Source organism: Budorcas taxicolor, chromosome 8, assembly GCF_023091745.1.
Source record: "Budorcas taxicolor isolate Tak-1 chromosome 8, Takin1.1, whole genome shotgun sequence".
NCBI classification, from domain to species: domain Eukaryota; kingdom Metazoa; phylum Chordata; class Mammalia; order Artiodactyla; family Bovidae; genus Budorcas; species Budorcas taxicolor.
The window spans coordinates 60,489,532-60,513,288 of NC_068917.1; the positions used below are offsets into that span (position 1 = coordinate 60,489,532).

The 23,757-nt window shown below is 42.5% G+C and overlaps 1 protein-coding gene across 3 annotated transcripts in view; it reads right to left on the reverse strand.

Annotated features, from left to right (window-relative positions):
* Positions 1-23,757, reverse strand: part of LOC128052524 (transducin-like enhancer protein 1) — a 92,579-nt gene that overhangs the window by 65,250 nt on the left and 3,572 nt on the right. For all 3 annotated transcript variants that reach the window (XM_052645105.1, XM_052645104.1, XM_052645103.1), the window contains exons 3-4: positions 23,583-23,646; positions 23,425-23,469 (exon numbers count right to left, since the gene is read on the reverse strand). In XM_052645105.1, the coding sequence (XP_052501065.1) occupies positions 23,425-23,469; positions 23,583-23,646 (109 nt within the window). The remainder of the gene's footprint in view (positions 1-23,424; positions 23,470-23,582; positions 23,647-23,757) is intronic.

Genomic DNA, 23,757 nt, shown 5'->3' on the forward strand with positions numbered 1-23,757 from the left:
CATTTGTCCTGGGAATTCTCAATAAACGGTTTGGGAAAGAAACAGAAACAAGAACAAGAGAGAAGGATCTTGTCCCAGCTGTCTCCTTCCTCTGCCAGGTCTCTAATCCCTAATCTTAAAACCATCCTCTGACAAGTGAGCTTGACCTTGAGCCAGGAAATCTAGCTTCCAACCTCACCTCTGGTTTACCTTGAAATTCTCCAAGCTAGCTGTAGAGTCCCTGTTCCTGGCAGCATGAGGACGCATCTGATCTCCCTGACAGTGCTCTGGGAAGTCTAACATCACCACCACTGCCGCCCTTCAAACAGTCTGGATGACAACTGACAGTGATTCTCCAGCATCATCTCTTGCTTCAACATACGGCTATTCTGACAAGAACTTAGCACAAATTAACAAGTACTAGTGTTCTCTACCTGTGCTTCTATTCCTGACCACAGAGTTTACAAGCAGGTTAAACTGGATACTTGACCTTGCTCAAGCAGGTGTTGAGAAAGTCCCATAACCTTTTCAGACTGCCTTCTTTCTACCTCTTCCAAAGACCAGACAACTCCAATGGAAAAAAAAAACCAAAAACAAAAAAACTGCAGGCTAACTGTGTTTTCCACCCATAAATCATTTTCCTGACCAAAACTGAAGATGTATTTGGTACCTGCTAACAGACATATTGTTTATAAGTAAACTTACCCTGTGTCTGTATTTCTGACACCATGTAAGGCAACAACACTAAGTCAGCCTTCAAGAGCCAGCCCCAAACCAGATTTGCATGGAAACATTGCACCCAAAAACTTACCCAGCTGGGTAAAGGCCCTGGCATCAGGCCTTGCCTCAGGGACGGCAGGCCCCACCGAGGCAGCAGGAGTCCGTCTGTTCAGAACCAGCTTTTTTAAAGTGCATTATGTATTATTTTATTTTTGGCTACACTGAGTCTTCATTGCTGTGCTCATGCTTCGGTAGCTGCAACTCAAGGCTTAGTTGCCCTGCAGCATGTGGGATCTTCCCAGAGCAGGGATCAAACCTATCTCTCCTGCACTGGCAAGCAGATTCCTAGCCACTGGACCACCGGGGAAGTCCCCAGAACCAACTTTTATTCTCATCAGTGCCAACTCCTTTCTCACTGATTTGCTTATGGTGATAAGAGTCAGCCTTCATAATCCAAGAACTTGCATCTCAGCAAAGTAGTGCTAGGTGTCCTGAGTTAAGTCAGTTCAACAGCTGAGTGCCAGGTCTCTTATCACCAATCTACTTCAGTGATTTATCAGAATCACATAAGCTAATATGTAAACTACTTAAAAAGTGCTGTGCTCTCATCCCAGTCCTTTAAGGACGACCTCAAATCCAAATAGAAGCTGCCTTTTCCCTGTAACACCAATAAACAAATTCTAGGCCCTTCAAGATCCTCCAGAGCAATTTATTTAGTAAACTAAGACTTAATGTTGAAAATCACGTCTGACATGAAGCTTCTGGACAGTTTCCTACAGCTTCCAGCATTAAGGCCAGCATCATGCAACTCAACCTAACAGGGAAGCAGGAGAAGACTCCTGATACAGCTCCTCGCTGAACCCTCCCCATCAAAACTGACCACAGGATACCCTTTCCACATTTGGAACTTTCAAAGGAATGGCTTACAGAACCAAAACAGAATCCCCATACATCCCAAACTCAATGACCAACACTGAACTACATAAACCATTCCTAACCATGTTAGGAAAAGGCTCTGTTTACAGTAAGAAATCACATCTCAGTACAAAAGTCAGGTTGCTGTTGTTGCTTAGTCACTCTGTTGTGTCTGACTCTTTGCAACCCTCATGGACTATAGCCTGCCAGGCTCCTCTCTATCCATGGGATTTTCCAGGAAAGTATACTGGAATGGATTGTTATTTCCTTCTCCAGCGGATTTCCCTGACCCAGGTATCGAACATGCATCTCCTGCACTGCAGGTGAAGTCTTTACCGTTGAGCCATCTGGGAAGCCCGCAAGATTCAGATACATGTATATTTTAAAAGAGTTAAAGAGGTCAAATATCTCAAAGGCCAGCAATGAACCGAGCTCTTCAACTGAAGATATGATCTTCTGGGCATCTGAACTTCCGTTTTTGGACTTCACGATTCCTAAAAGCTGAACTCTCCACCTTTTCATATTCCTTCCACCTCATCTAATTACCAGACTGAAGAGCCAGCCTGCTTTCCAACGGCTGCCCACTTCTCCACTACACACTGAGTAGTATATAATGAGGGTTGTTGGAGGCTCAAAGCAGGGCGAGGGCTGCTTAAGAGTAAATTGCCCATGGGTCTCAAAGCAATCCAATGGCACCCTGCCCAAAGTCAGCTTAGGGAGGGGAAACTCCACCACCATTAAATTGCAAATTGATGGATCATAAAAAATGCCGCTTATGCTGAGGGCTGGCAAACTGATCTTTTGGTTTCCTAGAACCAAGCGGGAGGCCAAGAGAAAAACACAGTGGAGAGCTGGTCATAAGTATCTGGCAAAAGATAAACGGGCAAGAACATGAAAACAAAGCACACAAAAGGAAATAAATAATCTCTAAATCCCTTCTGACTAGAAGGTTCAGAGTCTGTAAAATGACAGCCTTCAATCCAGAAAAAAGGTTCAGCCTCAGCAGCAACCAAATAAAATGCAAATGGAGTTCGAAGTAAGGTGGGTCATTCTGCACCAGTTATGTTAGCTTATTTTTTAAAAAATTAATGAAATCCAAAGCTGATGAGTCTTCTGGGAAACTGGAGCAATCATACATTACTGATGACAGAGTAAATTGGTACAGTCATCTTGGAAAGCAACTGGGCAATGCGTTTCAAGAGCATGAAATTATTCAAACCTTTTGGTAAGGCTTCCCACAGCTAAGAATTTATCCTAAGGAAATAGTTCAAATGAAAAGTATTCCATGCATGAAGCTGCTCACTGCAGCATAAGTTTCAAAGCAAAAGAGAAAAAGTCAGGTAAAGATATAACAGTAGTTCGACACATCACAACCATCTGCAGAGTTTTTGAAAAACTTAACATTTGCCCTCTTGATAAATCAGTTGTCTAGTACTATAAGAATGGTTAAATACACGACATCAACCCAAAGGCATGGCAGGTAACCATTTTTAAAGTCATATTTATGATAATGATGCTTAAATAGCCAACATATTTACTGGATGAATCAGGAGAACAAAGCTGTGGTGTTCATGTGCTTGTGTTTGTTTTTTTTTTTTAACAACATATGCATGTGGCCAAGCACTGTAATTTGATACCCCAAATAAAACCAGTGATTATCCTGCAATGGCAGCATTATCAATGCCTTATTTCCCCCTAGAGTGACCTTGCAGATGTCGCCTGCCCTTGATTAACTGTTTGAATGTATTATTCAATGGGGAAGAGTGATCAGGGCCCCCACTACTGTGATGGACCCTGGCACTGAGTCATGAGGATGCTGACAAACCCTGACACCCTTTAGGTGCCCAGCCCTCTCACAATCATCCTATCACACATGGAGAAGCAAATGCCTAAATGAAATGATGTGCCCAGGATCATAAAGACGAGAAGCCACGTTCACTGCCTAGTTCTTTCTCCAGGGAAGTGGAAGTGGGAAATTGGAACATGCTCTAGACCAGAAACAAAGCTTAAACACTCAGCTTTATATGCAAAGCAATAGAGCCCACACAGGACCACAGCAGCACAAGGCCATGTCACTTCTGAGCCAATGACAGGACCACAACACATGGCCACCGTATGTCAGTGACAGGGTCACTGGACTCCTGCTGCCTTGGGCAGAAGTACAGTGCAAGGCAAAGGAGGCATTTCACAAGGAGCCTCAGTCCTCAACTGCAAACCTTAAATAAACAACAGCAGCCAAACTGCATACCTCTGTCTTGCCCTTCAGAGGCAAAGAGAATTAGTGCCTCAGCACTAACTTCAGACAACCTGGCCCACCAATGAAGCAGAATCCATGAAAACAAAGCCACAAATACATCTCCCATTTCCTGAACAAGGTCTCTGATGTACCTAAAGATAATTCAAGATGTTTGCCTAATAGTGCATACCCAAAATCATCCGTGCAAAACTCTGCAAATAATCTTCCGATACTCTGCCCACCCCTTTAGGAAGGGAAAAGGCTTCTTGGGCTACAGATCGCCTTCAGAACAATGGCTACGCACCAGACTAGCACCTTGCTTCACCAGCACACTCATGAAAAGGGAATTTTATCAGAAATTCTAATGCATCAGAGTAGCTCTTCTGTTTAAAATATAATGACGGAGATAAATGACTAGCCACGATTTGGGGGAAATCCAAATGAAAAGGACTTGAGATCTCTTTAAGTTGAGGATATACTAATCATGAAGTTATCATGTTTAAGAGTGCCCCAGGTTTACTTGAAGGGTTTGATACAACAGACAGCTGAACCCACTCTTAGAATTTCTGAGCCAAGAGGTCTGGGACCCCAGCATCTGCCTTTCTAACAAGGTCCCAGGTGCTCTGCAGATTTCTGGACCAGGGACCGCACTTTGAGAATCTTGGAAATTGAACAGTCATGACAGAGGCAGCGTCTACTGCTTAACACACCTGAGCTCCAATTATATACAGGCTCTAAATGTCAGTTAGTGTAGCTACCCTTGGAGACTGGACCGGAAAGGTTAAAATAACTTGCCCAGAGTCAGAATTAAGCAGGAAGGAAGGTCAGATCTGTCTCTCTCCAAAGCCTTGCCACAGAGACAGACGATCGCCTTTCTCCACGCCTTTTTAGAAAATCGGACCAAGGCAAGAACACAAACCGAGGCTGGAGCAAGCCATTTGCCTACTGTGGGAAACTTCAAACTATATTCATTTAAATGAGTCCACCCATGGCAATGCAATCTCGTCCCTTCTTCAACCCGATAATTAAAGCAAAACAAAGAGGACCAGATGACAGAACCCCTTCAGTGGCTCAATTAATCAGAATACAAAGTCGCCAATTACAGGCAGATCATAACTTTCATGTTCCGCCTCCTCCTCATTTGGCAGCTTCTACAAGCACATTCTAGACCCCAGCCCTTTCCAACAGGGCCCCGACTCTCTCCTTCCACTGCTCACCTTTCACACTCACAGTTTCTCTCAGAGCAAGGAGGGGTTAAAATAAAGGGAAAGAAAAACCTGCTGAAGGCTGCCTGGGCGGAGATAGCAACACTAATTGCTCCCATTCTCTGGCTCCTTGTGAGGCAGATCGCAGGGGCCTGCATCTTCGGAGAAAGCTCTCGGATCTTCGCAGCAGCTCTCAGCAGAGCAACTCAAGTGCCCTTAATTGTTTATGTCCTTAATGCAGAGCCTCTTGAATGCATTCATTTTTAATAGCAGGCTTGAGTGTGGGACCCATCAAAGAAAGACAAAGCAACTCTATTCATTGGTCCTCCTTCCTGCAATGACAGTTTTCTGATTTATTTGCAAATGACAAGCTTGGCAGGCCCCACTTGAGGGCTGCCCTGTTTTTTGTTTTTTTTTTTTAAAGAATTCAGTTGCATTTTCCAAGATGAAGTCGAGTCTGCAACGCTGTGTATTTGTGTGAATTCTTCCCCCTTCAGTTCCTTCTAATTAATGACTTAAATGTTTTGACCCAACTGTTGCCAAGCAGAGCATTTGGGCTTTAATTTGTCATTTTGGTAAAGATGCATCCTTGACAAAAGCATCGCAGCTGTTTCAGTGCCTAAACAGCACATTTCCATTATTCAGAAACCCTTGTTGTGGAGTTCAGAAAGTGCTGCTCACAAGAAATCGTTCTGACTCATTCCATGATGGAAAAAGACAGCGTTTGGTGGTGTCAGAGGAAAATGTGCTCTGTTGTGCCACAAGAAGGGTTTCAAGACAAACTCCATGGGGTGAACCACGGAACACTACCACGAATTAATCACCCATTGTTCTGGGAATGGAAAGAGAGCAAGCCTACACCTTTCACCTTCTTCACAGGGCTTAGTCCTTTAGGGAGCTCATGAGAAATGAGACAGTATCATACAATAGCAGGAAGATCAGTGGGAGGAAGAACCGGCTATACCATCAAGGCATGAAGGCTAAAATTACAATTACAAAAATAAAATATGCCTACATAAAGACAAAGACTGCACAAGAATATGCAAAAACCAGTAGCCTCTGAAAACCGGGTTTATGAGAATGGTCTTGATTCAAAACTTGGAAAGTTACTTTCTTTGCAATAACACTTAAACCCTCTCTTTTTCATCAGAGCAACCTTTTAGGCCTGTTTCCCTGTGGCTCAGTGGTGAAGAATCCGCCTGCCCATTTAGGAGACCAGGATTCTATCCCTCGGTTGGGAAGATCCCTTGGTGAAGGAAAGGGTCCCAGTATTCTTGCCTGGGAAATCCTATAGACAGCACAGCCTGGCAGGCTACAGTTCACGGGGTCACAAAGAGTTGGACATGACTTAGCGACTAAACAGCAACAAACCCATTTCTGGATGGTACTGGCTTCCAACAGTCTGTATCACTGTGCCCCTGCCCTCCATCATGATAAAGCAAACATCCAGTGCACACAACTATAAAGCACAATTTATCATCAGCTTTAGTATTTCTCATCATACCCCCTCCCCACATCTTATCTGGAGATCACTGGATAGGTATGAATGTTTCCCTAAAAGGTTGGAATCTTCAGCCAATCTAGATGGTGGGAAAGGAAGCTCCTGCCTGAAGGGACCATGAACAGTGGTTCCCTAATTTTATAAGCCTGCTGCAGCTGAATGACCCATACACATGAAGGACGGCTGCCACCCTTGTTCCAGAGTAACTTCCTGGGAAAAAACAGCTACTTCATCAAGAGGTCTACGCCATCAAAGCCATGTGACATGCAGGAGAATGGCCCCAAGTTAGAGAGACACATGTGTGTGTACGCACTGGTAAGGCCATCCTTGAGTCCCAGACTCAAGTCTCAGGTGGAAAGCCCCATCTCTGGGCCTGACTCCTCACAGGTTGAACTGCTGGAGAGGTGGTCCTTTGGGAAGGAAGACAAGGTTCCTGGCATTCCCAGTTGAAACCTGGGGCTCTCTTTTCCATCAACATCAGTGCCAAGAAACTCCAGAATGCAAGTTACCCCCTAGAGTGGCCAGAGGATGAATCTGAAGGGAGAGGGCTCTATTGCAGACTGGGGTTGGGCTTCTGCCTCAGGACAGTCCTCTGCTGAACCTAGCAGTGCCAGAAAAGCATCAAAGTTAAAGGTGGAAAAAAAAAAAAAATTGTGCACAGTGACATCAAAAGTCAAGGAAAAAATTACTTTCTCAAAAGCATCTTAGATCATAATTAAAATGAAATCTGGAGACTTTCCTCGTGGTTCAATAGTTAAGAATCCACCTGCCAATGCAAGGGACACAGGTTTGAGCCCTGATCTGGAAAGATTCCCCATGCTGTGGAACTAAGTCCATGCACCACAACTAATGCGCCAGTGCTGTAAAGCCTGTGGGCCACAGAGAAGCTGTGCACGGCATCTAGAAAGGAGACCCCGCTCACCACAACTAAAGGAAGCCCACTCAAAGCGACAAAGACCTAACGCAGCCGGAAATAAAGTATTAACTTACAAAAAATGAAATCTGATAGGCTGGTGAAAACTGTGTTCAAAGCATCACCTTTTGGAAAAACTTTTAAGTATTTATAAGATGGTAAGCACAAGGATCCTAGACGACAGACTTCATTAGTACACTCAAGAGCCACAGGGTATTAACTTGGCTATGCAGGTGGATGTAAAGAGAAACAGCATTTTAAACACAAATTAAGGGACTTCCATGGTGGCCCAGAGGTTCAGACTCCCAATGTAGGAGGCCTGGGTCAATCCCTGGTTGAGGAACTAGATCCCACATGCCACAACTAAGACCCAGCACACACAAAGAAATACAAATTAATTCTTAAACAAAGCACCTGATCATCACAATACGATCCACAGAGAAATCTAAGCAGTAAGAGAAAAATAATCATCACTTCTCCAACATAACAATCAAGCTACTTTCAGCGGGGGAAAAGTATGCTGTCTGAAGATAATTTAGTCAGGGCTACATGGATTGACCACAAATATATATATAATTAAAAGTATTTAAAGAAAAGCCCCCTTATGCCCAGTCATATCACCTTGTAATTTTAAAATGACACATCAATGTTATGTGTTGTCTAACATTTACCAGGGAAGAATTAAACAAGAAGGGATGAAAGAATACTGGATAATCCAGGTGAGAGCAATTTATAAACCAGGGGCCACCAGAAGTTACCACTCCTATCATTCACCAGTTATTTTCCAAGTGGACAAATCAATTTTTGTGCTAGTGTGTTTTTAGAAAGCATCCTAGATATTATTCCATTAATTATGTGGGTTCAAGACATGTCAATTCTTGTTTCCCAGAGCACAAGAAACCAAATTTAACCCACATATTGTGTTACATGGGTCTGCACTCGCATGGTTCCCACAGGGCTGGGCTGGCTCAATAATGTCGAGCTTCTTCTGGAAGAACAGAATAGACTTCCTGCCATTTGGACTGTGAAACACAGTAATCCACCAGGGAATAAAGGTCAATGTTGCACTTTTGGTCATTACTGAATCATTTGAGATGATCTGCGGTGAGGATGAGAGGAAAATCGAAGGCTGTGAGAACGCTGCAAATGGCTTGACCTCAGACCAATTTCCATCTCCATCTGTCTAATAGACATGTGGATAAAAAGCCTCCCTCCTTCTGGGCTACTCTGCTGTTTTCAAATCCACCGCACAAGCCAGGAACCAGTTAAACAATACGTTAATAAGGGGAAATAACCTTCTAAGCCCCAGACTGACACTTACTCAGGTTTTAGGGCACCAGCTCAAGTTTGGAAAGCAATTTTCCACTCTGCGAGCAGTACTGCAAAGGAGAAATTCTAACGAATATGGAGAATCGTCTGCAGTGCAGGCGCACGTGCCAAAAATCTCCTTATTTGTACATGCAAATATATGCATGCTCACACACCTCCGCCCCCCCACCAAAAGACAGCCACACGATTTCTATTGCGTCTGCTAACACAAAGGAGAACAGCACTTCCAAACACTGTGTGCTGCTGAGGAATCTTTTTTCTTGCAAGTGTCCAATTAATGCTGCTTAATCATTATTAAAGCATTTCAATCATTAAAAACAAAATATTCCTGGGAACCCAGAGCCTACGTATCACTTAAGCCACGGAATAAATGTGAACACCCTGACTCTGTTAATACTCCTCTTCCCTGGTTTGGTCAAGCTCCTCTGTGAAGGTAATCCTGGTCCATATGTAAGTTTAGGCCCCCATAGTATATCAATGTCAAACAACATCGTGTCAAGCTAAGATTCAATTCAGGTAAGTGCCACTGCCAAATTTTCTTGTTCCCAGACGGGCTTTAAGATTATTTTATTGCTTAAAATTTAATTTGTTCCAACTCGTGTCTCCATGACAACGTTGGCTAACCCTGCAAATCATTTGGGTAATTGGATATCTTATCTTTCTATTGCTCTCAAATCGAATGATTCTGCTAGAATTGTAACAGCCAATCAAATTTACAGTCCTCCTGAGTAATAGACTTGGAAAAGTAGCCACATTCATCTCCTCTTTACAGCCATATTAACCAGTATGCGACAAACAGTAGAATCTGGTCTTCAAACTATACTCCAAACTCTAAGTGATGTCAATACTAATATCCTCACTGTGCAAAGTCTACCCAAAAGCCCCTTCCCTTTTATACTATTTTAATTTGCAAAGCAACAGTTGGTACCCACTCCATATAAATCCTGAGCAATTTCAGGATTTTGAGGGAAACCGAAGAGTTTATCAGAAAAAGTAATAATAAAATAAAAATCTCAACTTTTGGTGGGTACTTGACCTTGTGATAAAATCATGACCGAAACAATGGCTGCACAAGATGACGGCAGTATACCACCACTGATCTGTCTGGGGCTCTTTCAGGCGGGTAAGCCACATCTGATACTGTACATTATAAAAAGTAAGAATGAACACAGATTTAGCAACCAGTTAAAAAATCTCTGTATCCCTAAGAGAAATCCAGTCGAAATGTGACACCCCTTTAATTTCATTTAATTCATGAATTCAGAACAGTCACAGCATTCAGAATAATCAATTATGAAATAAGAGTTTTTTTGGTAAGATTCAAAAGTCAGCCGCTCTTGAGTTAGTGGTATGATTTTGGCCTTTGGTGAGCTAAAAAGGACAGGAGTTGGACACATTTCAATGGTCCAGTTCCAATCTTCTTGGGAGCTGTACAAGGACACTGGCCCCGAGGGAGCTCAGGGCCCAGGCATTGTAAGAGGGCCATCCAGCTTACCAAAGGAAAAGGCTCCGTAACCCAGACCAACCGGTAGGCCGAGGGGTTGTCAAGAACTTCATGCTTTGCCTACGGACACTCAGAGGACTTTAGGACTTGAGCTAAACACAGAGCCACAGCGTGGGGCATCTCAGCACACTGAAGTCAGAGGCAGCAGGGGTTTTAAGCAAGCGTGAGAGCAGGCACTGGCACAATCGTCCAGGTGTGCCCTCTTTTAACCCAAATACTTACAAAAAGTTGCTACTGCTTCATGCCTGGCAATAAGAGTCAACAGTCTAAACTTCCAGTCCATTCAGTCTCAGTGGCCCTGCTTTTCTCTCCCTCCTGTGGGTTTTGTGGGTGTGTGTGTTTTCCTGCTTCCTCAAATACTAGCACTTAAGCAGCAATTGTGAACTGACAGTCTACAAAAACCTCAAGCCCATGGAGTACGTGGAAAATACTGCAACACATCTACTCAAACTTTTGCACGCACTTCCGAATTTGCATAGCCAAAGAAAACTATACATATCAATTTACATTCCCACCAACAGTGTAAGAAGGTTCCCTTTTCTTCGCTTTCTCTCCAGCAATTTTGTCTGTAGATTTTTTAACGGTGGCCATTCTGACTGGTGTGAGATGACACCTCATTGCACTTTTCTGATTTGCATCTCTCTAACAACGAGTGATGTTTGTTGCTGCATATTTGTCAGTGATGTCAACTGCTACATATTTTCAGGTGTTTTTGGCCCTCTGTATGTCTTCTTTGGAGAAATGTCTGTTCAAGTCCTTTGCCCACTTTTTGACTGCGTTGTGTGTTTTTCTGGTATTGCACTGCATGAGTTCCTTATATATTTTGGAGATTAATCCTTTGTCAGTTGTTTCACTGACAATTAGTCCTAAATGAGGTGGATGAACCTAGAGCCTATTACACAGGGTGAAGTCAGAAAGAGAAACACAAACACTGCATATTAATGCATGCATATGCAATCTAGAAAGATGGTACTGATGATTCTATTTTGCAGGGCAGCAATGGAGACACAGAGAACAGGCTGTGGACACAATGAGGAAAGGAGAGGGTGGGACAAATTGAAAGAACAGCACGGAAACATATATATTACCATATAAAACAGAGAGCAGGTGGGAGTTTGCTGTGTGACACTGGGAGCTCAACCCAGTGCTTTGTGACAACTTCGAGGGGTGGGATGGGGACGTAGATTGGGGGGGGGGGTTCAGGAGGGAGGGAACAAATGTATAACTGTGGCTGATTCAGGCTGAGCTGGCAACTGGATGGAGAAGGCAATGGCAACCCACTCCAGTACTCTTGCCACGAAGGTCCCATGGATGGAGGAGCCTGGTAGGCTGCAATCCATGGGGTCGCTAAGAGTCAGACACGACTGACTTCACTTTCACTTTTCACTTTCATGCATTGGAGAAGGAAATGGCAACCCACTCCAGTGTTCTTGCCTGGAGAATCCCAGGGACGGGAGAGCCGGGTGGGCTGCCATCTATGGGGTCGCACAGAATCGGACAAGACTGAAGCGACTTAGCAGCAGCAGCAGCATGGCAGAAACCAACACACTATTGTAAAGCAATTATCCTTCAATAAAAAAATAAACCAAAAACCTGTATGTGTGTATACGTCATCAAGACACACGTTTTTTTTTTTCTCCCTTTCTCCAACAAAGCGACAACTGTCTTCAATTCATCCACACACCTTTTTTTTTTTCCAGGATAATAAAATTCTCTTCCAATTCAAAATCTGATTTTCAACGTTACATCAAAAAGAAAAAATAAAATAAAATAGGAAACACACCTCCCATCCTTTATTCTGCCAGAACTTACTTCAATAAAAATGAACCAATCTGTTCTCTGTTGTTCACCCATCCCCTTAAATGAAAAAACTCAACGCAAAACTATTCTCACTGGTAGCTGTATTAACTACTTAACGCTGCTGCCTTCCAAGGGCACATTTTGCTGTTTGACTTAAATAAGGCATCTTAATTCCTCTAGACCACATATGTGTGCGTGTGTACATATGTGCATGCTCAGTTGTGTCCGACTCTTTTCAACCCTACAGACTGTAACCTGCCAGGCTCCTCTGTCCATGGGATTTTCCTGGCAAGAATACTGGAGTGTGTTGCCATTTCCTCCTCCAGGGGATCTTCCCGACCCAAGGATCAAACCCTCATCTCCTACATCTCCTGGACTCCAGGTGGATTCTTTTACCACTGAGCCACCATGGAGGCTGCCAACAGGAGATTAAAAAAAGAGAGGAAAAAAAAAATGTCCTTTTGAACCTACAGATAAATGCTCCTGATCTTAAAAGTAAACAAACAATAAAAACTCTGAGGGGAAATACTGGAAAGCAAACAGTTCAGATGCAGGAAGGAAGGAAACTGGATTTGAAAACAATAGGGAGCATGGCCTAGAATTCCAAATACAGTGTACAGTTTAAAAGGAATCAATAATAGAGTCAATAACAGATTCTGAGAACAGCTGTCCTGAGACTGCCCAAGTACAGGCTCCTGCACACAGAAACTCGCTCAATCCTGATAACTACCCTATATGGTAGGTGCTACTGTCATCCCCTAACCTTCTTACCTGGTTTTTATCTTTGCAAGGAGGGATAATTAATATCCAAGGGAGGCTGGAAGCGTTACAGAGAGCTCCTAGGTGCCTTAGTGGTAAAGAATTCACCTGCAATGCAGGAGACAAGGGTTTGATCCTCGGGTCAGGAAGATCCCTTGGAGAAGGAAATGGCTACCCACTCCAGTACTCTTGCCTGGGAAATCTCATGAACAGAGGAGTCTGGCAGTATACAATCCATGGAGTTGCAAAAGGAGTCAGCCATGACTTAGTGACTCAATAACAACCTACTGTACAATTTCTAGGGCACACGGAGCTCAATACATGGAGCTAAGAATACTCTCATGTCCCAAATAAGCTTACTTCTGGTGGCCCAGTAGTAAAGAATCTGCCTGCCAGTGCAAGAGACACGGGTTCGAACCCTGAGTTGGGAAGATCCCTGGGAGAAGGAAATGGCAACCCACTCCAGTATTTTGCCTGGGAAATCCCATAGACAGAGGAGCCAGGAAGGATACAGTCCATGGGGTTTCAAAGGGTCTGACACGACTTAGCAACTAAACAATAACAACAATAATAAACCCAAGAAGCTGACTTTTGAAAGCCTAAGTGCTCACACAGACGAGTGTCTGAGAACTGAGTGGACACCTGTAGCTGCAGGTTGCATGGGGACCAGATGCCCTTCCTCCATCCCAGGGGCCCCACCATTTTTCTCTCCATACCAGACCAAGATGCAGATCAATGTTTAAGACCCCCTTTCCTAAACCAAAAGCAACCTTTTTATTTACACTCACTAATCCATAGAAGCCTTTCAAATGGCACAAATAAAGGCAGCTGCATTTTGTTCTCTAAATCAATTTTCTCCCCAGCCATCAGCTAGATGTTCCTGCACAGAGAAAGAACAGCCCTTCCCTTCTAATTCAAAAATCCATACTGCCATTGCCCTTGCAAACTGCTAAACAAGCAGTATCGGCAAGTCACTTGTGTTCTGTAATATATTTACTGCAAATCCCAGTGGCTCACCTCCTAATGCAGTTTTTTATCATGTCTGTGAGTGTCAATACACTGGCCAGTCACCTTACTTGTAAGAGGCTCTGCTCAGCTATTTGCTGAAGGCATCAAGAGGGCACAGAGGACAAAGGCTGTGCTCCTAGAGGCCCCAGCGATGGAGAGCCTGCTCCTCATGCCAGGATCCTCGAAGAGGTTTTGGTCTCTGGCAACTCACATCCTAATACCACCCACAGCATCTGAGAGGCCACCTTATATTCTCCATCACGAGAGCTTCCATTCACACAAAGTTCAAAATCAGAGTCCTAATCAGAGTCCTTCCCAGTTTCCTACCTATCAACACTAAAGCTGTTCCCCTGGTGAATTTGCTGATCACATCTGAAAGGTGCATTATCAAGCACCAAAAGGGGAAGGGGAATCTGGCTTTTTTAAGTACAAACCTCTGCTTTCAGATGAGAGCATAAGAGCAAGCACCCCAACACCACATAATGATGGATCATCTAATACAATCATGCCAAAAACACAAAGGGCAAGCTAGAAGGAAAATGTTACAAAATGCGACAAACACCTATTCAGATGGAATTCTTAGGAACTGGGTAAACTTGGAGAAACTCCCCTTCCATGTGCATCAGCCTCAAAGGTTGCTAAAGACAGACTTGAATTATCTATTTATCTTTCAAGGTGAGAAGGCAAGCACTCTATGCAAGATATGGGACAGGCAGAGATATTACAAAAATGTTACTTTACAGACTCCTGGGATCAAATAGGTGGGTATAATACAGGGTGTTCACTTTACATTTCTTTCTCCTTTTCTGTATATTTGAAACTCTTCATAGTAAAATGTTTGGGGTAGGGGGATGAACTCTGTAAAGACAGGTAAATCATGCCCATGCTCAGTTGGGTCTGACTCTTTGCAACCCCACGGACTGTAGCCCACCAGGCTCCTCTATCCATGCAATTTTTCAGGCAAGAATACTGGAGTGGGTTGTCATTTCCTTCTCCAGGGAACCTTCCCGACTCAGGGATCAAACCCGTGTCTCCTGCATTAGCAAGTGGGTTCTTTACCACTGAGCCACCTGGGAAACCACCTGGGAAGCCTCTATAAGTAAATAATCAATAGTATAATTATTAAGAAACCTGGTGACTAAATCAAGTCTAATGCCCTGGGAGAAGCTTGTAATGCAACTTATCCACAGCTCTGTTAGTGGCTGTGGTCATCCTTAGGAGATAAATGGTGGTTCCCAGGGCAGTAATGCATGCACACACTCAATTCACATGGAAACCCAGACCTCAGAAACATACTACTTCTGTTTTCTCTCTTTTTATCTTTTTACTACAAACTGAAATATATTACTCTAATTAAACTTCCCTAAGTAGCCTCTGTAGATATTTGACTATAAATCATTTTTCCAAAAGAAAAACATCTGAGCAAAAGTGGTTGGATGAGATTAGAACTGTAATCCTACAAAACATCTAGTGAAACCAAACAGATTTCACTCTTAATTTTATCATAAGGACTCATACTGGTACTCTAGAGTCAAGTTTTTAATCTAGATTCCATGGACTTGCTGATGGATCTTAAGATGTCCACAAAGAGCCAAAATTGTTTGGCAAAGCTACATGTGTATTAAAATGCATATGGTTTTTTGCCAAGCAGGTTTTACCTGATTTTCATATGGGTTCAAGATCCAAAATAGTTGCTCTACCTGCTCTGAGGGGCACAATAAATGCTACTTAAATGCTACTCAGGGATTTTCCTGGTGGTCCAGTGGCTAAGACACCACAATCCTAATGCAGGGGGCCTGTGTTCGATTCTTGGTTGAGGAACCAAATCCCACATGCCACAGCTAAAGATCCCACACGCTGCATTAAAAAAAAAAAGAAAAAAGATCCTGTGTGCCACAACTAAGACTTGGCACAGCCAAATACATAAATAAATACTTCTTTTTTTTTTTTTTAATTTTTAAATGCCTAACCAAACTCACTGGGAAAGATGCACATCTCAAACTCAAGCCTCAAGCAGACTGCAGCATAGTTGAAGTAACACAAAAAGGCACATGAAAACACTACTACAAAAATCAGAGCAAAAATAAGTGATGTGACAGCCTCCTGTTGGGAGCAGCCATGGAAGGCCTTGAAGTAAAAAGGTAGTGTTGGTATTTGAACTGGATCTTGAAGGATACTGAAGAAGGCCATGTGAACTTTGACAAAAAAGCCTGGACATTTAAGAAAACAGAAAAACACAGAGCATGTTTTAGGTATGAAGAAGGGACCCATTTGGCTGGATTAAATGACCTGGAGGGGAGAGGATGGAGGTGACCAGGTAAGACTGGCAGGGACAGTGACCAGAGGCAGACACAGAGGCTGTGAGTGATGGGCAAAAGGCAACCACCAGAGTGGGAAGTCAAAATTAGAAAAACCGGGCATACTGAAGAGATGAAAAGACCCAAGCCTCTCATTCACTCCCTTAAAGATGCTCCCTTCCAGGATGAGCATTCCAAGACTGTTTACAATGTGGGTTAATGTTGACCGTGGAGTCAGGGTGCCCCAAAGGCCGCACCGGACAAGCCAACAGAGACCACCAAGACTGTGAGAAATTCGATGTTAACCCCTCCAATTAAAATCCCCATTTATTATACATGTATACAACAATCAGTATAGTAACATATTTATAGAACTTACCAATTCATAAGTAAACAAGTCTGGGGATATATTTTTAAACTTTTTCCCGACAGGCTGTACAAAGCTAGTTAGATCACTAAAAACAGTACTATCAAACCCAGCCTAGAGAATTTCCTGGAAGTCCAATGGTTAAGATTCCGTGCTTTCACTGCTGCAGGTGCAGGTTCAATCCCTGGTTGGGGTATTAAGATTCCTCAGGCCATGCAGCAGAGGGGAAAAAAGAAAAAAACAAACCCAGCCTAGTACCATGTGTATTTATTTCAGCGGTTTAACAAGTAGCATGATTTGGACATACAAGTTCAAATGTACCTATATTCTCAAAGAAAACTGATTCCACTATCTACTGAAAATCGGTACACTACCCCTTTCAGCATGCACAGCAATGCACACCCACCACACTTAATAGCAATTTTTCCTCTCTTTGGCAAGTGGAAAAGCTGATTCAATGAACAGAATTCTTCTGGTTTGATTTTCCTTATACTCAAAATAGCCTTCACCCTTCCCTTTTCCAGCAAACATATTTTGTGGTCAAAGAATGACCAAGAGGCAAATAATGCTACTAGAAAAACTAGAAAAATGTGTTTGTTATATCTAGCATGAAAACATGGCGGGTGGGATGAAGGTAAACAATATTCTCATGGTCATGACTGTTACGCTGCCTTAAAGTAGGCAAGCAGAATTAAAAATGTACTAGGTACCAAAAATTGAAATGTAAAATAATGAAATACAGACTTGTTTGAAATCACAGGTTAGTTCGTAAAACTTTGTGACAACATTTCTTGTAGTTTCACAAAAAGCATTATGGTGACTGGGTGATCTATAAACTGAACAGTTCTGTAATCACTGTGGTCTTGCAAACAATTTTAGAAACCATTTTTTTCCTTTAGCCAAGTGAATTGTAATACAGGAATCTCTTAATCTATGTTAAAATTTCAGTGTAAACTTTTTTCATTTTTCCAATCAAACCATGCCTCAGAAAAAAGTTAGAAAATCTCTCCCATACCTGAGGGGCTCACGCCTACACACACATACACACACACACACACACACACACGCACGCACGCACGCACGCACGCACGCACGCACGCACTCTCTCTCTCTCTCTCTCTCTCTCTTTCTCTCTACTTCAAGCACCAAGCCATATTCATGGAACAATCCTATGGCACATTTCTTACTACAGCATTCACCAGTTCCATTATCGAACACTATTTTTGAAGCTATAAATGCTTAATCTTGTCAAATCAGCCAACCTCCCAAAACAGTTGTCTAAAATTTAATTAAAGACCATTACACCAAATACTCCGCATTAAATGTACTAGTCCTAAGAATTTCCATTTTTAAAAATCTGAAGCAACAGCTAAGTACCAGGGAAGGGAAGGGTGGGGGGTGGGGGGCATAGGACATGACTGAGTCAATCAAGGCTTAATGAGAGCCCAGTTTCTTAGTTTCCTCAAATTTAATCCAAGCCTGGAGACCACAAAAGTTTAATAATAGAAAAGTCGAAGACTCAGATCTAGGGAAACTCAAAATGGTTCCAGGAGCCAGTAACTGAATATATCTTTAGTGAAACTACCACACAAGATATTTATTTAAATATTTGCTAAAGGAACAGCTTTTCCTTTCTGTGTTTCTTAATAAACACTATTCGAAGGGACCTCTGAAGCCTCTGGACAGACTCTCCTCAGCTGACACATACGCGGAGCTGGGTTTGAAGCCCGATGGAGGATGCTCCTTGCTCTGGAGGACTGAGTCCCCTCTGCAGGGCAGAGCTCTACGTCAGAGTCTGTCTAGTCTCATCACCCTCTTCTCAGAGCAGGAAATCAGGGTCGAGGCAACTTGTTAATGATCCACCCCATCACCAACAGGGTCCCTAACAAGTGACTTCAGTCAGCTCTATCTTACACCAAGATAGATGCCACACATCCCTGGGACATTCCACCTAGCCCTGCCCTCTGGAGATGCAGAGCAAAGGGGAAGGGAGGGCGGCTCTCTGCCCCCACATGTGCCTCCCTGGCCTCACCTCACCCTACTCCCAACCCTGTTAGATTCTGCCCCTACATAAAATGCTGGCATTTTGTTCCTCATGGGTTTTCTGGCTTTGATTTCGAACTTTAAAAATATTTAAAAAGCTTGATGGTTGGATGGCATCATCGACTCAAGGGGCATGAGTCTGAGCAAACTCTGGGAGACAGTAAAGGACAGGAAAGCCTGGCGTGCTGCAGTCCATAGGGCTGCAAAGAGTGGGACACAACTGAGCGACTGAACAACAATTAGGCTTTCTGACACCGCCCTTAAACTCTGTGCCTAAGGCAAATGCCTCACTCGCCTACCCCAGTCATGGCCCTGGAAAGAAACCCACAACATGGCCCTGGAAAGAAACCCACAACGAGCCCAGCTGTGGAAGGGGTCAGGAGGGTACTATGTAAGGAGCGAAGGATAAAAACAACCAAATAAAAAAACAAAGGCTAATCTTGCACCTCGGAATCTAGGTTCTACACACAGGGAGCTTTATCTCTTAACTCCTACTTGTAAAGGACAGGCCTGGCTAATGAAATGAAGTGAGGGACCACTCCAACCTTGATGACAGCTATCTTCTTTGTATTACAAGATGGAGCTTTAACTCCAAGTGCCTATACTCCAGCTGATCAGTTCCATTCGGAGATGCTGACTTAGGAAAAAAAAAAAAAAGATCTCAAAATGAGAAGCTGTAGACTGAAAACCCACATGGTTTAAAAGCAGAAGAAAGATAAAGCATACCGACAAAATAATAAGGGTCACATCTAAGGAATTAAACCAGGAGTGAACCCCTAACAGTTCCACCACAACACTTTTAAAACACTACTGAAGAACATTTCTTTCTAGAAAGGAACTTTAAAGCACTTACCAAAACTGTGAAAGCAGTTTTAACTCCAAAATTTATATGGTCTGAGACACTGTGCTTGCTGAATTATCACACAGAGTTTTGAAATGTTCGGCTCTCATCTTTTTTTTTTCCCTTCCTTCTCCTCTCCTTCCCCATCCGACAATCAAGACTGCAGAAAACTTTCCTACCAGTCCTTTCATTTATTTTTAAATTCTTCCACCACCCTGGAGAGCCCTAAGCACTGCCTGCTCTTCAAAAGAATACAGGCACAGAGAAGCAGAGTAATCAATCAAACTCACTGCATTGCTGGGTTTCAACTAGGAATCCTGATAACGCGTTTCATGTTTTTTTTTTTTTTTTTTTTTTTTTTGTTCTTAGGCGTATTTTCACCTGTGGACAGTATTGCTCAGTTAGTTACAACTTTCTACTTGCCCACAGCTGTGGCCCCCACCCACCAGTCAGGACTGCTGATTTTCCTAATTTCTACAATATGCGCCTTGCCCCAAGCTGTCTTGCAAATGATGAAATTGGTCAAAACAGATAAAGATAGAACAAAGGCACGCAGAAGAGTAGACGTAGGTTGCTAAGCACAGGCTCAAGTGTGATTCCACTACTGGCCTCATCCTCCAAAGGCAGCTGGGTTGGGGAGACAGGGAAGAAGCATCGAATGGGGAACCAGGTGACCCAAACTCAAGTTTCAGTAGATTCTTGGCCCTGACAAGTTGCAGACTCTGAGCATTTGCCCCCACATTACAAGGCAGAGCACACCACCTCCCAATCTAACACCTACCCAATCTGCTTCACAGGACAAAGCCAATTTGCTTTTGAAAACTAAGTGCTGTACAAATTCATGCCACTAATGACAACTTATGGCATGGCTTTATCAGTGTGCTGAACAGGTACACAAGTGGGATAAATAAGCCCTAAGTAAGGATTTACAGTGCATCTTGTTCCCCAAAATATAAATGAAACAATATCATGCCACATGACAGGGAAAAAAAAAAAAAAAAAAAACTTTATCAAGCTGCCAAACACACTAGGCACAGTCCTATTCTCAAAAACAGCTAGACTCACGTTAACCTATTTTGACATGTACTCGAACACTGGTGGTATCAGAATTGCTCCAACTTTCATGAAAAGTCCCCACCTTCCTGTATAGAGAGATATCTAGAGTTTACCTGACCTACCTGAAAAGAGACAGACAGGTGGGAAGCTATAAAAAGCACAAAAGAAAAAAATTTTGTCTTCATGCTACAATGAGAGATTTAAATATCCATGACCACCCTGATTTCATTGACTTTTGGTAACTGGCCACAGATGGCAGCAGAGAAAGTAAGGGGAAGGCTTATCAGGAAGTGTTGACACAACATAAACACGGACTGCAGGCACCAAACCAGCTAAGGAAACCACAATTACACCATTCTTGATCTGGATGTACTTCCACATTCAAACTTCCAGACAGAAAAGGTGGTGGTGAGATTTGACACTGAAATCTCTCAAACTCACCCCTCAACAAAACCGCTGAAAGGTGGGGAGGAGAGCGGTCATCACACCGGAGACAAATCTTAACAACATTAAAGCACTCTCCATGGAAAGTTTCCCCATCACTACCTTTTTTTTTTTCCAGTAACAAAGATGTTGTCAGAAATGACAATTTTTTGTGTCCCCTGATGATGCCTTGCTAGCATTTGGTTATAAGCCATAAAGCAGGACTAATTTCAGCCTGTCAGGAGTCTTGCTAATGCCCAGTTTCCCCCTAGAGAGAATTCCTGTCAAATCTAATGAGAGCTCCAAAGGCCCTCTCTACAATATAATGAGCACTTAGGCCATGCTGGTGATCAGGCGGCAAAAAGCATCAATTTGAGCCTGGCTACACCCTGGGGGCCAGACGTCACCAGTTTTAATAAGAATTATGATTACTAGCTGCACCAAATGCCTCCTCAGAACTTATTATTAATGTGTGACATTCAGAAGGATGTTTTTCAAATGTAAGGCCACTTTAAACTGAATTACAGCACGGCTTTGCATACTACTCTAGTTAAGGGTCTGTCAGCATTTACAATACAAACCAAATTTCAGGGGGCTTAATATCCTACTATGGAGAACACAACATCTCTCAGCTTTTCACATTTTTCAAATTACTGAGCCAATTATACACAGCATATTATTAACGCATACTGGCTCATGAACAGACAGTATATACCCACAAATGCCCAATGGAGTCCAGAAACTCATTAGAAAACTATTTTCACACCATGGGGCTCCTGATCCTCCTTCTCTCTTCTTCCTTTTGATAGAGGTCCTCCACCAAGTAACCTACAGGAACCCAGGAGAATTTCGCACCTCCCGTAGCTCCCCCAACAAATCCAGCACCAATACACATCATACAGAGGTGGCGTTCCCCTGTACGGAGTCAGTGAGGTTATTACATCCTTTGAGTTATGAGTTTAAGAGAAAGCTCAATCGCCTCCTTACCCTTCCAGAAAATTTGTTGGGGGAAAAAAATGTGCCTTTAGGGTAACTTTAAAAAAACAAAGCAGCACATTAGAACTCCTCCACCAAGTTTATTTGCATAATTCATTTAAATGACCATATACCTTTTAGTATAATTACTATCAACAAGTTACAATTGCCTCAATCAGGCACCGGCCCCTTTAAGCACACAGAAACAAAGACACAAACCCAACAGAAACTAGGCTACCAACTTTGCAAATCAGAATAGAACTGGCATTTTTAAAGGCCCATTACATTGCTAATGAAAAGCCTTGAACTTAACCATCTCCTTCCAAACACATATCTAAGAATAGATCTAAGGTACATGATGATAACACAACATTATGAAATCTATGATGAATTAAAAATCAAAGAGTGCGGAGTTACAAAAGCAGAATTCAACTCTGAAACACACTTGCTTAATGAAAGTCTTTGAATATAAGGAAGATCTGAAGGCTGAACTAATCAATTTCTCCACTGTGCCCCAGCCGGTCAGCCATGCTCTTTAATTTAATGAAACAAGGGTTTGAGATGAAATAGCACATATACATCAAGTAAGAATTGTATTGTTGCACTTTGAAATGTGTCCAACTGTGCAACTTCATCTGATGATAATTTTTTAAGAGGCAATCGATTTCTAAAAGACTTATTGTACCAGAGTCTTGATGAAAAAGTGAATGTCAGCATATCTCCAGAATACTTACACCCTGCCATTAATGCTTTCTTTGGCAGACAATGACTACTCAATCGAGAGTCCTTTGGGCTGAGCAATCATTTAGCTTTTCTTCTCTTATGAGGTCCTTAGTGCCTTGTTCCAGCTCAATACTCTTTTTATACACCATTATTGTAGCCATAAGTGTGAATTTTATGGGAACTTGCAAACTCATAGTCATAGCTTGAGCTTTCCAGTCACTAATCTTTTCATGCTTTTAAAACCACTAGGACTGAAGCAACTCACAACATACGCTGTGGTCATAAAAGGATGCTTTTTTCACCTCCAAACTTGTATCAACTGAGACATTTATTAAAAAGTTGTTTGCAAATATGCCGCTAATCCTGAGTGTCGCTTTATGTAGCCCCCAAAACTCCATAGTTTGTTTTATACCTTGTTTAACCTGAGTAAAGAAACTCCTGATTACCCGTCTTTCCCCCAAAGGGCCACACTTCTTTCCAAATCAGCACAAAAACATTAGCTGTTCTGAACTTCAGAACTTGACAGGATATCCAGGTCTTCCAAGAGAATAAATGTATCCAGGCAGTAAAGTCAAGTCAAAGCCTCGATTCCAATCTGCCTATAAACAGGCTAGTTTACACTTCCAAAGCACCTCTCACCTAGTAACTTAAAACATTTTATAACTGTCAAGAACCAGCTCTTGCTGTAGAACACTAACCCCCAATTCGCAGGAAGGGAAACCAAGGCTGAAATATGGCATGCAGATACCTCCCACTACAGAGGACAAAGCCAGTACTACAGGATCATGACTTTATTTCTCATTTCAACTTGAGACTTCACTAAAGCTTACCTGTTTATGCATTTCTATGTTTAATCCATATGACATTTCATAATACTGTAAAAAGAAAAAAGAACCAAGTATTTCATTAACTCATGTTCTGTAATGCCAAGAACACATATTTGTTACTATTACATGACAAGGGAAAAAACCTAATCTTTGATACCTACCATCACATAGTGCCTCTGCATTTCTGTCTTTTCACTTGCCAGTTTCTCACATTCCAATTTAAGGCTACGAAAACAAAAGAGGCAACTTAATGTAAACATTATGTCACTTGTTTTAACATCTGCCTCACATATTTGCACTTCAAGTAAAAACACAGACCAATTTGGAAAAGCCATA